Here is a 17,809-nt window from a genome sequence, read left to right on the forward strand (position 1 = left end):
ACAGACTTGCGCTTAATTTTAGTTTGAACAAATAAATGATATTATTAGCGTCAGAGAGAAAAGATAATTTTATTGAGTTGTCGAATAAAATACATTCAGGTCTTTGAAATAGGACTTTTATTCAGGTGAATTCTTCGGTTCCGATTTAAAGCAACACAATCAACTCATATTTTAAAATTGAGCAAAAGAGCTTTTTCATTATATGGCAATCCTGGTTAACCGGGGAAAAATTTAGACCGACACATGCCAGGCGAAAGCGACAAAAAAATGTCAACGGTAAGCTTCACTTAATTCAGCCCCACAACTACCGCCTGCCGCCTTCTGCTTGCCACCTTCTGCCTACCGCCTACCACCATTAGGCTTAAGGCTTGCTTTTTTTAGCCTTAATCCTATATATCGCTATGCGTTTTGCATACCATATACCTACTAGGTAGCATATAGTCGCCTTAGATGTTTTTTCGTGTTTGTTGTTTTCGTTGTTGTTGTTGTTGTTGTTGTTGTTGCTGCTACAGCCTATTGAAGAAGTTAGAGAAAAACAAAATAATTGCAGCTTGCCCTAGTTTTTTAGCGCAATATATACATACTGCTTAGGTTCTATATCTTCTATATACTTAATTCTATAGCATCAAAGTTACCCTCATCGTCGTCGTCGTATTAAATCTATACAGCCAGAAATATATGTATACTAACTTAAAAGATTCGCTCTTCTCTGTAAAAATTTTCTTTGGATGTATGTGTAAATTATGTAGGAGTATGTGAGTAGTTTCAATTTTTTTTTACAATTTATCTCAGAGCTGCTATGCATTGATTCTGGCGCATTCGCGTTGATTACACAATTTTTTAAGAGGCAATTCTTAGGGTGGTACTTGAAGATATATTATTATATATTATACATATGTATATATTTAAACTGAAAATGTATCTTCAAACCAACTCCAAGCCTAAATTCTACTTCCGGGATACTTTTTTCTTCAACATATCTTTAAAAAAAAAGGAACTGCGGGATTCGAAAACTATTTTCTAAACTTTAACTCCCTTTTAAGTTTAGTAAGTATCTAAGTCTAAAGTTTTTCAAACTCATCGATTTATTCAATGTTCGTGTTGAAACAAATATGGCGGGGATCTTTATGGGCTTTCATAAATAATAACTTTACACCTGTTTGAATTCGATTTGTTGATTATTTATGAGAAATATTTTTCTGCAACCATCAGTGCAGATGTAGTTACTTTTTTCAGATGTAGTTTTGTTATTAACTTCAAGCATATGGCCCTGTTTCAAACATATAGCAGTGTTCAAAAATTGAATTTGTTTATGCAGAAATCATATAATTACTGATCTATTATTTTGCAAGCTGTTATGTTTGACATTTTCAGAGTTAAAAACAGAATAAAACACGCTCCAAAACGCATTGAAATCTTGAAAATTCACTTCAAACATAATGAACATTTTGAAATAACAGTCGTACGAGTTTTTTTGTTTTCCATTGTTAAATGTTAAATCGTATTGAAAAACACTGTTTTCAACTTAAGGGTTGGGGCTCCACCGAAACAAAAAAAAAGTCACAAATCAACTTTATCTTGTTTAATGCGGCAAAAACTTAACAATAATTAGGATAAAAAGGATAAAAATAGCTTGCTTGTTATAATCATAGAAAAGTTCCTTAAAGTTTATTTGAATAACAGGCCTATTCTGCTATTCATCGGGGGGAATTTTTGTTGAATTTTCAATAATCACTATTCTGCTATTCATTCGAAGTGAATCTGTGTATGTCGGTAACGTCGGTAATACAGCGCGGTATTCTTCTATTCACGTGAACGCATTTATTCATAACAATTCAGATCCGCATATAAAATTAAGCGGATTTTTCATTTGATGTCTGGTTTGCTATTTTTTGTAAGCAAAATGCAAGTGAAAACTAAATTAATTGCTAAATTTAGAACATTTGTTTTATAAATAAAAGAATATTAACATTTTTAGGGGAAAGAAGACTCTTTTTAATATTTCTCCGAAGCCCTCTGTTTAAGGATTCTCAAACAAAATCCAAAACTGCCCATTTCTAAAAATTGCACAAATTATTCTGTTTAGGTGGATTGATTAAACTTAATGTTTATATGAATCAAAACAATTTACCAACATTCCCAAGTTTTTACATGAACAGCTGTTTATTTGAATGTCAAATTGGTTTAGGATAATGTAGTTCACCCGATGGATAGCAGAATGCAAAGGCAGTGTGAAAGGGAATCGATTGGGTGAATTGAATATACGATCCACGTGAATCCACGTGAGCAGAATAGAGCTGTAAGTCTATTTTTCTTTCAATAACTTCAATTAACATAGAATTTTGACCTTAATAACAAATCAATCTACCAAAAAATGATGTGTCAATAGAGATGTGAATAGATCGGTAAAGAAAATCCTTCTCAATTAAGGATTACCCTTTTCACAACTTCTTGGACAACATTAATACACCAAGAACTAATTACTATAACAAAAACATAATCACACGTACAATACAACCGTTTTATTGTTATAATACTCAAAGTATCAAACAATTTTCCAAATATATAAACCTACAATAGTAAAGAATCGTGCGTTAAACTAATGACTATAGAGAAGAAAAATAATGTTCTAATTTTTTTTTACGTTTTTCAGGTAGTTCCGGTAACCGGAAACAGTGAGAAAATAATTGCCCTCAATCACGATAAAAACTTCAAGTTCCCTGTTATGGAAGGTGTATTGAAGGTCGAGTTTTCCTTAAACCCACCTAACAGCTTTGAAAAACAAAAGAAGTATACAGAAAAAGAAGACATTTTTAATATACAGCCCAACCTAATTAAGACCGGCAATCAATGTGACTTTGCTTTCCGTCGAAGTTTAAGCAAGCATTTTCTTTCGGAAAGATTGTCAGGTCTTACAATAGAGGTTGATGCATGACAATCGGTTCAAGTTCTGTCAATAAGCTGACAATAACCTATTACCTTTCAATAAAGTATTGTTTCTTTACAGAGTTAGCATAATTTGTCATAAAGTCTTATTGTAAGTAATGATAAGCTGGTTCATTATTACGTCATAAAAAATAGCTGAAAATGACGTTTTTGGCAACATTTACAAGATTAGACGACATTTGTGTTATTTTATTGTAATTTAGATTTCAAAACATTATATTATGTGAAAAATGTTTGTACGTAACAGAATAGAACTAGCGGCAACATTTTACAGACTTATGACTGAAAAATGCGCGGTCAGGCATGTCTTTAAAAGTTGATTTTGGGATTTGTTTGCATCTAAAATATACTAGAGTTCTTAGGTTGTGATGTTTATTATTCACCTTAAGTTTAAGTTTTTGGCAACCACAGTTTGACTGCTCGTATCCATAATTTTTCAATAATTATTTTGTTAAGAGTTTTTTAAATAATTTGATTTAAAAGCGGTTTTTGACATACATAAATAAGTAACTTTTTAACTCTAAGGAGTTTTCACAGTAATACATATCCAACTTCCTTTAAACTGTCCGAATATTATAGACTAAATTTTAAGTATTCATAAATCATTTTGAAAATATGTTTGATATGTATAAATGGAAGACCGACCACACATAAATTTTCTTCTTCTAATTCTAAGCCATTATGTAAATATATTTTTTAAAACCATCTGGTTGCCATTCTAAAGCACCTTCTCCTCAACCAAATTGTTTCCATTAAATGTCCTTTAAAAATTAATATTAACGAGAGAATAAAAATCATTAATCATTTTACCACTCAGATTTAAGAACCCATTTTTTTTGTTTTGTTTTTTTTTTTTTGGGTTCAGAAAATTAATTATCCATTATATTAGAAATGGGAAAGCTGTGGTAGAAAATCAATTAATTTTTTAGGTTGGTTGTAATTTAAAATTATTAAAATCCTTTTAAAAGAACCAACATAGAAAAATAAACCAAAGACTTTTGCAAAGTTAAGGACAAATAAATTTGCCATTGTTTTTCGACATCGTTTCGAGGCATCTTAAAAAAATTCTTGTGCAGAAGAAAAGGATGTATAATGAAGTAAATAAATAAATTAGGACAGTCCATTGAGAACTAGGACACCTAGTGGCCTAAAGCTCTTAACCATTTCTGTGTGCGAGTCATTTCAGGGATGGAAAGGACCTACAATTTTGTATGCGGAATCCGAAAGAATAATTTGAGAAAACACTTTTCAGGATTTGTCAATTCCTCGCAAGAGGCAGTAATCATGAAAAAAAAGTTTAGGAGGCACAGGCAGGGTTTGCATCCAAGATCTCTAGCATGATAGAGCTTTGCATTAACCATCACGCCACGGGTACTACATATAGACAAGATACAGAAAATGTATTGACAGCATTTTTCTGAAAAATATATTTCAAAATACTAGATGACATCTAACTTTGACAACTTAATTTTATTTCCCATTTTTTTCATAAAATAAGTCAAAATTTCATTTTTTTGAAGTTTCAGCTGTTTTTTGTCGAAATTAAAAATAAAAAAATCTCAAACATAAACTTAAATAAATTGGGGCAAATTAATAGTCATGTTTTAAAGCCGTCTATTTGAATTGGAGTCTAAATTTAAGATATAGTTTAGACACAGCTGTTGTTCATAAAGAATTTGCCAGCTCTGTTTAGTAAGAAACAGGTTCAAGGCATATTCTACTACAATTCTGAACAATTTCACTTAAACCTGTACCAAATGGCTTTTAGAGAGGAACAAAACAAATTGTGCCAGCTGGAGGGCCAAACAGCCCTATTCTGCTATTCATCGGAGGAAATTTTCACTAATCACTATTCTGCGAAGTGAATCTGTGTATGTCGGTAACGTCGGTAATACTGCGCTGTATTCTTCTATTCACGTGAACGCATTTATTCTATACAATTCAGATCCGCATAAGAAATGTAGCGGATTTTTCATTTGGTATCTGGTTTGTTTATTGTTGATAGCAAAATTTATGTAAAAAACTAATTTATTGCTTAATTTAGAATATTTTTTTTATAAATAAAAGCTTAATATTAAACGACACACAAGGAACAATTAGCAACAATAATTTCTGTAATGAACTTAAAAACATTTATTGCAAAATAACAACCGGAAGACCTCCGAGAATTTTGGAATAGCCTAAGAGACATCCTCAACCTCCTAGGACCACCATAAAAGACATGGCTGAGTGTATTTTTTGTACTTTCTAACATTTCTCCGCAGCTCTGTTTATTATTGGAATAAAAAGTCCAACACTGTTCATTTACAAAAATTACACAAATTAAAGAATTGGATTGATTAAAACAATTTATTCAACATTCTCAAGATTGTCACTTGAACAGCTGTTTACGTGATTGTCAGATTAGTTTATGATAATGTAGTTCAACCGATAGATAGCAGAATGGAAAGGCAGTGTAAAAGGGAATCGAACTTGTGAATCGAATATACGATCCACGTGAATATCAAAATAGGGCTGAAAATCTTTGAAACCCTTTAAATTATTTTGTTTGCTATTAGTTGAGAAATTTTATGAAGGCGGGTGGTTTTAAGACTTGGAAGCAAGCAGATATTAGTAAAAATTTCATTGAATCTCGATCTATAATATTTGGAAGGTCAATCCTAAACTTAACAGTTTGTTGTCTCAAATCGATACCTTGCTATGAATATGACCCATTGTATTTAGGTTTGCATAAACATTTTAATTTGTTTGCTTATTTAATTGACACAAGAAATCATAGAAACAGTATTTACCAGCCTCTGGGTTAAACTAAAATCACAAAAAGCCCATTTGCCTCTGTCACTACCAATTTTTCGACACTATTACGTATTACAATTTAGCATAAAACAAAGCAAAGAACATAAAAATAAACATTAAGCTTAAAGAGAATCAACAACAAAATAATGCTACTCTGCTAAAAAATTTGTGAAAATTATCCTAAAAGACTTGAAGATTCCTTATTAACGTCTACGTACATGTTTTCTCTTTCTTTCTTTCCCATTTATAAAATAATCGTAGCTTATGGCCAAAATGCCCGCAAGTGACATTTTATGAATAAAATAAATATTTAAATTTAAATTGTTTACCATCAAAGCTTCAGAGCTTCAGAACTCTGTGTCTCTTTCATTCTTTTGGCTCAATTTAAAGAAGGTTAATCTTAAACAGGAAGTTACCCAGGTGGGGCTTATATTCTCCTCATCTATTTTCATTTTCATGCACACAATGGGTCCTTTTATCACAAGTCTTGACCCCATATAAAGCTATAGTACCTATTTTCATTTTGTTTTCTCTTCTTATTTAAGCATTCCCCTTTGTGTCATTGTAATCAGGATATCGATGTAAAAAAGAAGTCCCATACCACACCCCCACATACATCCTTACACCGAAGAAGGAATACTAAAACAACACAAAAAAAAAAACCAAGAACTCTCTGTAATAGTGTTAAAAGGTCATGTGTCTACTTGAGTAAAAAATAAAATAGGGGCGTGCTCAGTGTCCTTTTTTTGAAAATATTATAAAAAGGAAGAAAAACAAGAAGCAATATCCTTAAAAAAAGAAAAAAAAAGTTGCGAAGCTGTGGAAATTATAGGAAGTAGCGAAGCAGAATTGGAAAAATAGGTAATCTGAAACTGTGCAAAATTCCTCCTGTGACCTAATAAATTTCGTCCTTAAATTTTGTTTTCTTCTTTATTATAAATCGCAGATAAAAATGTAGCTTAATACAGTTGCGGTCAAAAATATTAGCACTGAAATATTTGTGTATGAATTCAAATTTTTGTGGAAGAGTTATAGAAGGCCTCCAGACTGTCTTGATCTGGAGAAGTAATATTAAGATCGTATGTATATTTAGAAAAAGCACATAAATTGGGTCCTTCAACAAGAAATCAACACCAAGCTTACAAGTTTTCAGATAACAAGGTTGATTGAAAATCTTTGGGCTGACGTAAGGACAGAAGTGTCCCGGTAAGTAACAATAAAAGACTCTAGTCCATCATTAAGAGCTGCTGGCAATTGATTCCTGGGCTTTTAGATTTCAACGACTTGTTAACTGAAAGCGAAGATGCTGTCCAGATTTTATAGAAAACAAGCGTGTTACAAAATATTGATTTGAATCACAAGTTAAAAAACTGGTTCCCAATATTAATTGAAAAACGTGTAATTTTTATTTAGTGCTCCGTTTTTGACTGCAAAAGTTTTGAAAATTCAAAGGCCTTAGAAATAAATTATTTTTGAAATCTATTGTTTTTAAAATTATTCAAAAGTGTAAAAGGTAATTTATTTTAAAGGAAACAACTGTATTGGATTTTGTGCGGTGCTATTTTTATTGTTACCGCCGCTGTAGGTTTTTTCTAAAAAAAAGTATTAAACAAAAAGTAAAACAAAAAGTAGACAAAACAAAAAACGGAAAAAAGTCACAAAGTAAAAATAAAGTTATATAGAAACGTTCCCACAAACTTTTTGTTTTTAATTTTTCTTTTGGCTGTTTTTTTTTTGGAAATACAACATGTGCTTCGGTTTTAATATATCTTTTGTGATTTTGTTGAAAAACACACAAACAACGGGACTTTTTTTGTTTCAAATGAGAAGAATTTTTTAAGCAACAAATTAGAATTAGAGGGGCACACTCACCAAAACACCAACAGGACTTAAATGGTGACGTACTTGATTGCGTCATTGTTGTGGAATTTTGCTGCTGCTGTTGTTGTTGTTGATGTTGCTGATGTTGCTGGTGCTGCTGATGTTGATGTTGATGCATGTGGTTCATGTGGTGATGTTGCTGTTGTTGTTGTTGTTGTTGAAGTTGTTGACTTTGCTGCTGTTGAGAAATCGATGAGGAAGTCGGCGACGGAATAGGCGAAGGCGATGATGACATGGAATGTCTTAATTGCTGCTGTTGTGTTATGGAAGACGGCGAAGATGGTGACGGCGGCGATTGACGGTGTTGTTGAAATTGCTGTTGCTGTTGTTGCTGCTGCTGCTGGTGATGATGTTGCAAGTGTTGCTGTTGAGTATACAAGTCTAGACCGTGATTCTGATTGAGCAACAGACCACCGGATGAGTCTACCACATTGGTACCCAGGGCAAAGGATGACCTCATTTGGTGTTGCATAGCTGAGTGTTGTTCGCTCATCTTAATAATATTACGGAACAATTGGTGGTCGATGAAATGGTTGTCTTCCAGAAAACTCTCGCCGTTAATGTTGGAGATGGAAATGGTTTCGTTGTTTTGATGTTCCCGATTATGGTTGATGATCGTGGTTGTTGAGTCCTTGAGTTGTGTTCTTTCGTGCTCCTCCTCTTCAGTCGGTTTGGTTGATGGCGTTGTTGATGATGTTTCGAGGAGTTCTGCAAACGATTTCGACGTTGAACTTGCAGTTGATGTTTCCTTTTCCGTTGACGCTGACGCTGACGTTGTTGAAGTTGTAGTTGAAGTTGATGATGACGTTGTGCTATGACGATTGAAGTTAAAACTATTATTAATTTGGCTGCCGTATAAATTGTGAATGGACGATTGCGATGGTAAATTTTGTAGCGACGACGATACTATTGATGATAGTGGTGGTGTTTGTGGTAGTGGTGGTTGTGGTTGTGGTGGTGACAGTTGTGACGTTTGTGACGTAGGTGGTTGTGGTTGATTATAATTATTAATGCAATTTTTGTAGCTATAATTAATTAATAATGGTGTGACTGACGTATTATTAGTCTTACTTCTAAAGTTTAAATCAAAACTTTTGCAATTATTGACATTATCAAAGTTTTCAACAAATTTTGCGACATCAACAGCAGCAGCAGCGTTTTTGTTGTTGTTGTTGTTGTTGTTGTTGTTTATGTTTTTGTTTGGACTTGTGAAAGTGGTATTTATATTGGTTGTGGGATTGGGAGTGGAAATTTCAGTGGTTGTGATATTAAATGATTGTTTTTGATAGTTTTTGTGTTCTGTTGTAATGGGTGATGATGTACAACTCACGGAATGCAATGAACGATTTGAATTTGAATTTAAATTAATATTTATATTATTTTGATTTTGATTATTATTATTATTAAGAGATATCAATGTAGGCGAAAAAGATTCTTGTTGCGATAGTTGGTTTAGATTATTGCTTGCGTTTGCATCTTTGCTAATATTCCGGTGGCTTAATTGAGAATTTTCTCCGGCGTTATGATTATAATGGTTCAGTGTCGATGACGATGATGGCAAATAGTTGCAACTTTTTAAATTTAACAATTCAAAGTTAAGATCCAAATTATCAACATCATTATCCTCAATGATATCAAACGATGTGCTTTTATGATTATTATTATTATATTCTTTAATTACTCCTGCACAAAATGATAATTGTTGTGGTTGAGGTTGATTTTGATTTTGAGGTTGAGTGGTTGGTGGTGATGATAGATTTTTGTGCAATTCCGTAGTTGCAATGGATTCGATGTTAATATTGTTGTAATGAAACTGTTTTTGTTGTTGTAGGTTTTTAAGAAATAAATTGCTATTATTGTTGTTGTTGTTGTAGTTATTGTTATTTGTTTGTGTTTCGTGGCAATAGTACATTTGTTTGAATTTTTTCTTTTTTTTCTTATTTTTTATTTTCTTCGAGTCCTTTGGTTTCTTTTTTCAGTTCATTTATATGAGTGACGAAATCACAGCGTTTTCCCGGAATTTTTCTTAAAAACTTTTGTTCTTTGTCCAAACTGACACACGATTGATTGATATATATATATATTTTTTTTATTTATATGTAAAACGATCGAACGAAAAACAAACTATGTGGGAATGTTTCTGCACAAAATTAATATAAAATAAAAATAAACAAAAAACAAAATAATATTATATACATTCGCTCTCCGAATTGTTGCGTGATTTTGAGAACAGAAAAATGTTAAATAAAATTTTTGAAGAACAAAAACTTGAGAAAAAAGCTCCTGCGTTATGAGAATAAGCATTTGTTGTTTTTGTTTTTTTTTTTTTTGAAAGATACTTGTTAACTTCATACACAAACAAATGAGATTTTGAAAAGTTTAAATAAAAGAAAAAAACAAAACAAATAGTTTAGAAAGGATTAGTCTTGAGGATCTATTTTTTTTTAATTTTTTAACTTTTTATTTGATCCCAAAAAAGATGAGATCGTGTAAAATATATATAATGACACCGCTGTGTTACGATAAAGATGTCAACAACTACTACCTGGGCTAACATAAAAATGATGATGGCTTGGTGGCCTATGATCTCTGAGGCGTCTCTGATATGGACAGAGAAAAAGAAGAAACAACGCTATGAATACGAAATTTTTGGATTTTGCAACACGCAACTGATTTTTTTTGTTTTTTTTTTTAAATACATTTTTGTTTTATTTTGCTTTATTTTTGAATTTTTTAATGTGAAGCAAAGACTAAGATGCTGGTTATAAAAAAGAAGAGATGTGTTTATGGTTGGTATATATAATATTAAATATTGCACAAGAAAAGATTGTGTTCGAGTTAAAGATATAGTGAGAGATTGAGAGACATATAAATATTTAAATTTTATTTAATTTCGTTTGTTGATTGTATTAAAAAGTCTATGAGAGATAATAAAATATAGATATGATATTGAGGACGATTATGAATGAGGTTTAAGTTTTTTTTTTCTTTTAAATTGAATGTCAAATTAGAAAGTGGATTATGATGAATGTATGTTTTTTTGTTGTTGTTGTTGGGGGGGAGGGGGGATGTTGCAACCATGAGCCACAAAAAGAAATGTTAAAGAGAAAAACATTTCAGGAACAAAAACTCGACCAAACAATAGGAACAAACACCCCTATTAAAGCTCTATAGGTATATACTTAAGTGTTTATTCTTCAGCACAAAAAGCTAAACACTTTGGTTTCAGGGTTAAGATTTATTTTCTATATGCATCTGAAAGTCTCCTCTGTCTACACCGCCTTCCCCCTCCTCATACAAAATTTCTACCTCATAATAATTGTGGTACACTGCATACATGTGCTTTCATCTCTTCAAAGAGAATATATAAGATTTTTTCAAATAAATACAAAAACTCAACATCATCAACAAACATCAAACATACTTTATAACTATCTTTTTGGTATATAAATATGCAGATACTCGCTTTTTTTCAACTTTAACCAACTACTGTTTGGATGAAGCTGGATTTAGATGAGACCATATCATTGAAAAGATTGCCTCACCATAATATAATATCTGTATATCTGCTTCTGTATGTTGTGGATTTCCTTCTACGGTCGACCAAAGTTGGGAAGTAGTCAGTTGTCCGTGTAGGCTTAAATAAACCAACCATCCAAGCGAATTGAATGTTATATAATACACTAAGGTTCAGTTGATTGGATACCAATTAACTTTAATTTATATAAAAACGTTTTTATATTTCTTGTAGTCAATGTATTAAAACTGTCTGTTTTAAAAGCTCACCTTAAAAACTGTTGGTTCTTAAACCACGTTTCTATGACAGATTGAAAAGGTTGCTTATCCGAGTAAGTATGAAAGTTTCACAAACCCATAAGTTTGGGGAACACATTGAGGTGATAATTGTAGTACAAAAGCAATCAAAACTCATTTACAACTTTTTGCTAAATTGAGTTTTTCTCATTAAAAAATATGTCACGAAATTATCTCTTATCATAAGTAAAACAAAGGTTCATATAGTAAAAAGGTTATACAAAGTTTAAAATTTGTTAAAAATAAAAATACGTGAAGAAAATCATTGGAAAACATTAGTTTTTTTTTCTAGAACTAACAGTTGACATAGTTTTTGAGAGAATTTTTGCACGTTTTTCACACTAAGGAATTAGGGTTACAACTTAAAATATTCAAGCTTTATCTCTGTTTTGACTTGGTCAAAAATCAAGGAACAAAATCATTAAAAATATCATAATTTTCTAATATGCAGATAGATTCATATTAACTATTCTTCATTTTTGTAAAGAAAACATATTTGAGCGAAAATCAGTTTGATATTATAAGTTTTAAATGGTTTTAAGGATTCAACTGATAAAATAATGTTTGTTAATGATGCAGAATTTTAATTTGTTCCATTGAGTAAGAAAACTTGGCTCAGAAACGATAAAAAACTGAAGTTTTTTCTCTTTCTTAAATTTAATTTCTGATTAAGTTTTGAAAAATTAAAAATGCGCAAGCAAATAAAGATCTTTTAAAGGAATTAAATGTCCTTTAAAAACCTTTATTGTGTATTTGTTTCATTGTTAATTACCAAACTCAAAAGCTTAGAAGTGAAACAATCAAAATGTAAGATTTAAGTGACAACAATTTTCAATTTGACATATTTTCCTGATAAAAATGTAGTAGCATTTCCCTACTCCAATAGTTATAATAGGATTTGAAAGATTAAATGGGTGCAAACAATTTATTTAGATCTTATTAAGGAATTAAATGTTATTTAAAAATCTATACTGTCCATTTTTTGTAACTTTTTTCATCGTTAATTACGAAAATCAAAAACTTAGAAGTGAATAAATCAATAACAATATTTAACCATTAATTGTAGAGAAACGATTATAGTGACGAAAATTTTCCATTCGACTTCGAAGTTTTGACTTAAAATATTAATAAGAAATAAAATGCATACAAAATCTACAATGGAAACCTAAAAAGTCTTAGATTTTCACGAATAAGTTGAAAAGCATTTTCCCTAATGCCAATTTAATGAACATAATGTTTAATCAAAAAACTTTAATTGTTACACTTCAAAAAGAAAAAAGTCTAAGCTGCCAATACGTATGCAGTTCTACAGGGAATCACACACAAATGTAAGAAACCCGATTTTTGAAGCAATTGTCGGTTCACGCTATGTCAAAAAAACCTCAGACGCTAAGCTTTACAATTGTGGTTACAATTTTCTTTAAATATCATAATATAGTATAACATATTATCAAAGTGCTCTTGAAGCACCTTGACCTTAAATTTGTTTACAAAATGTCTAAAACTTACAACTAACACGAAATTGAGTTCAAGAAATCACTTGGTTTTGTTTTATTTAAATGAATCTAATCAAGTGAATCGCACTGTGAATACGTTTAACTAAGCTTAGTTTGACATTGAACTAAATTCAGCCGCAGCAGTATAGCAGTCAGTGTATACCTAATATATAAGTCAGAGCCATAGTGTGACAAGCTACTAAATATATATGTATATATAATGACACCGCAGCAATTTGATGTAAGATTTGTGATTTTGTTGTGTTGTTGTTGTTTTTTTCTATTATTGAATTCGAAAACGAATTAACCAAAAATAAAAAGATACAAAGATACCTATAACAAAGTTAAAACTAACCAACAAAATAAATTATTGCTAGACGAACCGGTTTGTTCGTTTTATTTGAAGATCGATGATGATGATGATGGTACACTTGTTAAATTTGCTTATTTTTCTTCTTCTACCACAATATGTTGTAATAAAATATACCATCGGGCAATATATTTTGTATCTCATTACTATTCTCAAATATCAATAAAAAATATTTCAAAAAAAAAATAAAGCAAAATCAGTAAAAGGTAAAAAGAAAATAATAAAAACGACTGAAAGAAAGATTAATAGAAAAGAAATGAAAAAAATAAAGCAACTTCACAAAACAACGTGGTTTTAGTCTAAGAAATGTCAAGGTTAATCAGATCGTAATACACGAAATAATATCAAAAGCTATCTATCGACTAATTTGCAGATACAAAAATTTGTTCGAATTTTATGCACTTTTATCTCTCAACCGAATGAATTAAAAGTATCTTTCAAAGTTAGGTAAGCTATCAGGACATAATATGTGGAGAAATAGATACACGAATGCAAAATAAGGAGGCAACAGCTTTTAAAGATAGTTTTTTTTGCTTGTTGTAGGTATATTATTATTTTGTATCTTGTTTACTCTTTGATGATGGATTTGGTGGATTTTGATTTCGATTTGAATTGAGATTGAAATTGAAATTGAGATGAAAACGTAGCACCATGAACAACGCGGCGAGCGAGCGAAAAAAAAAGTTACATTCGACAGCAATAGATACGCAGATACTACTTGACTTGTTGTCAGAGTCAACTTCATGAGCTATGTGTGGCGTATTTTTCCAGCTCAACTATAATAGACGAGCGAATAACAAACAACGACGACAAACGACGCGACGAACGAACAAACGGCAAACGGAGGCGATACGTTCTTCAACAGCTATAGGTACGGTACGTTTTGGTGTACGTAAAGATACGATTTGATTTGATACGATTCGATACGATACGATTCTGTGTATAAATTCTATAAAGCGTGCGTTTTTTCCACCCGAATGTACAATACAATATCTACAGTCATGGAAATATTATGAAATTTTTTTAGTGATAAGCAACGAACATACACATTTTTGATCTCGTTTGCGATGGATGGATGTTGTTTTGTAATTTTTGTATATTATATACTTTTACTTTAATTTGAATAATTTCCACTACAAAACATGAATAATTTTTTGTTGACTGATTTTTGGATGATGGACGGTGAAGATACAAAAATTTATATCGAAAAGCTGCTAGAACCCCGTCGTCGATAGTTCCATGGAAGAGATGCGACACGTTTATAACGGATATAGATGTTAGTTTGATGGAATGAAATATACATTTTGTTGGATTTCCATTGAAATTCGCGTTCGTTCGCGTTTTGGGAGCGGGAGGTGAAAAAGCTATCTATCTATCTATCTATCTAACTCTCAGTAAGTTCGAGTTGAGTGAGTGCGCAAAGCGACGCGACGCAGAGCAGTCTAAGGTCTGAGAGTGAGAATTGAGAATCACTACTGATCGCACAGAAACAGTCAAAGCTCTTTACGCATACAGTGGTGCAAAATGTATGTATGTATAAAAGATAATAAAACAACAACAACAATACGAACAAAAATAATGGCGAAGAGAAACAAATGAATAAAAGAACGAAATAAAAAGAAATAAAATGAAAAAAACCTGCGCAAAAAACACGCGCACGAAGCTTAAAATTGATATTAGCCAAATGTTGTTTAACCACAATCAAATTTTTAAATTTTATTTTATTTTATTTTTCGTCGGAACCAGAATAAAGCACACACTTGAAATTTAGTTGTTTTTTTTTGCTTTCTGTATCTAATTTTTATGTTAGGTATATCTTTTTATTTTTTGGTTGTATTTTTTTGAAAACTGATTCTTCTTTTTTCAAACCCTAGTGTGACACGTCGTTTGGTCTGGGTATGGATTTTGTTGAAAGAAAAAACATTTTTATGAATCATTTGGATATTTGAACACAACAAAAATTGATTATTTTTTCGTGTCAGTTTCAATTTAGAATAGAATATTCACTTTGAACACGAAAGAGAAAAAATTATCATCTCGAAAAGACATGTGTATTGTGTATGGAGGAGGTATTACTTTTTTCACCTGTACAATCATTTTTTTTTATTTTTATTTTTTGAAATTTTTATATTCACTTCAATGAGTCTGTAGTCAATTAAATAACAGATATGAGAGTGTGTTTTTTTCTTGGTTTATTTATTTATGTAGTTATTTATTTAGCTTCTATTTTAGTTATTATCGCCATTTTTTCTTTTTTTGATTTAATTTTATTTGAGAGAAATAGTTCAGGAAACAGGGTTTTTAAAAAAAATGACTGAAGTGACTTCTTTGATCTATAGGGAACTTACTTTGAAAAGGTATTTTAATTGGTAGTTTTAGGTTGGTAGCACTGGTATTTGAGAATTGCCAAACTTAGCTGTTATTTGAAATGTCATAATATCAGTTGAATGTTTGCCATTACAATAATCGATAGTGTAACAATTTGTTTAAAATTTACATGTACCCAAGGGGTATTAGTATTCTTTATATGTTTATATTTAAACACAGTGCGAGCGTTTGGAAAATAGGGAAGGGTTTAAGAAAAGACACCGGAGTACATTGATCTAAAAGTTCTGAACATTAAAACTTGAGGGAAAAATAGGTTTGGCCAAAGCGTTCCATATTCTTGATGTACGGTTTAAAAAAGAATCTCTATACTTGAGAGCACGATCGAAATTGAGCCAAAGGGTAAACTGATGACCATTCCTGGAAGTGCAAGTATTACAGCTGAATTGTTTAAGGGGTGGAAATCGACAGAACATTGTTCTGTAGAAATATCGATAAAGCAACAAAAGGCATAGAACATTGCGGCAGTTTTCGAGGGATGTAATAGAAGCTTTGCAAATTACAGCCAAATCAGAAGTCAATGTCGAACATGTGATCATTTCATAAGTTGATTAGTTTCCTGGATGCAAGTGCCACTCATGAATAGTGGCATGTGGATTGGATTAAGCCTTAATGACAGGAGACATTATTCAGTTTTTGAAGTATTAAATTATACGCGTGGCATAATAGTTAGTGGCTTGGACTGTCATGCCAGAGGTCTTGGGTTCAATAGCCGACTTTGCCATCTAAAGGTTTTTTCGGGAGTACTTCTGCTTTTTGCGAGGAATAGACAAATCCTCCAAGACTACTTCTTGTCATGAAAATTGCTTTCTCAAATTAGCCGTTCGGATTCGGCTTTTAGAACTGTAGGTCCCCTTCATTCTTGACATACAGGAATGGTTGAGATCTGTGAGTCACAAGGCCTTAATTCTCAACGGCCCTAATTATTTATTATGTATGTATTTAAATTCTACACGGTTGCTGTCGAGATTGGAATTTAATGAGCTTAATATGCGGTACCGTTGAAGCTCTACAAGAATGAAGAACAGGGATGTGAATCTAGAAACGAATATGAATAGCTGAGGGTTCTGTCGTCAGAAAAACAATTAAATAGATTAGAAGTGGTAGACCGACAAGAGATCGTTAGTCAATATCAAGAAAAGAGTCGGAGACAAAACGAAACCATATGGAACACCAGCATTTTTGTATACCTGAAAACATCCAATACAACTTGTATTAATTGGTTAGAAAGTAAGTTTCTAATCCAACGAAGAAGAAATTCTTCAAAACCAAAAGCACTGATTTTCTATACGAGAGCTTGGTAAAAAATAAATCAGCGGTAAAGTTTTGATTAAATTTGAAGGTTTGTGCGTTCTGCTACAAGCGCAAGTGTGTTTGTGGTTATCCCAATTTTTTTGATTTCCTGGCGTTTTCAGTAATTAAACGTGTTCTGTAAGTGCGTCGTTTTTAGCCGGCGGCAATTAAAGACCATGAATTCTATGATAGATCGTTCTAATAGAAAGGCGGGGAAACAGCCCACAAAACAAGAATTATTATGGATTAATACTGTAAGAAATTTTCTGATAGCGTTATTCAAGTTTTAGAGAGCAAACCATTCAGTTCAAAACATTTAGCGAAAAACTACCTGAATTTTTTAATTGGAAGGAAGGAGGTCATAATTAAGATTCCATTGCTATGAAACCTCATAAAAACGACTCATCTGATTTGTATAACTCAGGAAAATGTAAAGTTAGGAAAGTAAGAGTCATGAAACAGGTTATAAATAATAATTGGTTTGTAAGGTCTTGAAACATTTCTTTGAATATGATTTTCAAGAAATGAGATTTACGTTGAAACCAGGCGATTTCTAACTTCAAAAATTCATGCATTTATTAAGGCTAACATGTTTTTCTTTTTTTGTTTAACTTTTCAATTTTGTTTTATTTATCTTTGCTATTATTTACCCCTTTTGTGTTTATATTTTCTATGGACCAACAAAAAATGGTGTCAAATGTTTTAAGGAATAAAATTACAATCTGAATTTTAAATATGAGCTGGGCATGTATTTGCAATCTTGTCATAAATACATTTTTTGGCTACACAGCTGTTTAAAGACAAACTTGGCATACAAAATAGAACACAT

At 31.5% G+C, this 17,809-nt stretch overlaps 1 protein-coding gene across 14 annotated transcripts in view; it reads right to left on the reverse strand.

The window, feature by feature from the left end:
- The window catches only part of LOC129938376 (RNA-binding protein Pasilla), an 85,461-nt gene that overhangs the window by 22,436 nt on the left and 45,216 nt on the right, over positions 1 to 17,809 (reverse strand). For 7 of the 14 annotated variants that reach the window (XM_056045894.1, XM_056045898.1, XM_056045889.1 and 4 more), the window contains one exon: positions 7,615 to 9,763. The exons of 2 other annotated variants lie outside the window; for them this stretch is intronic. In XM_056045894.1, coding sequence (XP_055901869.1) covers positions 7,615 to 9,535 — 1,921 coding nt within the window. In that variant the 5' untranslated portion in view covers positions 9,536 to 9,763. Of the gene's footprint in view, positions 1 to 7,614; positions 9,764 to 13,873; positions 14,879 to 17,809 lie in introns of those variants that run through there. 5 more of the 14 variants (XM_056045900.1, XM_056045897.1, XM_056045896.1 and 2 more) reach the window with 4 other exon arrangements.

The sequence above is a fragment of the Eupeodes corollae genome, chromosome 1 (genome assembly GCF_945859685.1).
Source record: "Eupeodes corollae chromosome 1, idEupCoro1.1, whole genome shotgun sequence".
Classification (NCBI taxonomy): Eukaryota; Metazoa; Arthropoda; class Insecta; order Diptera; family Syrphidae; genus Eupeodes; species Eupeodes corollae.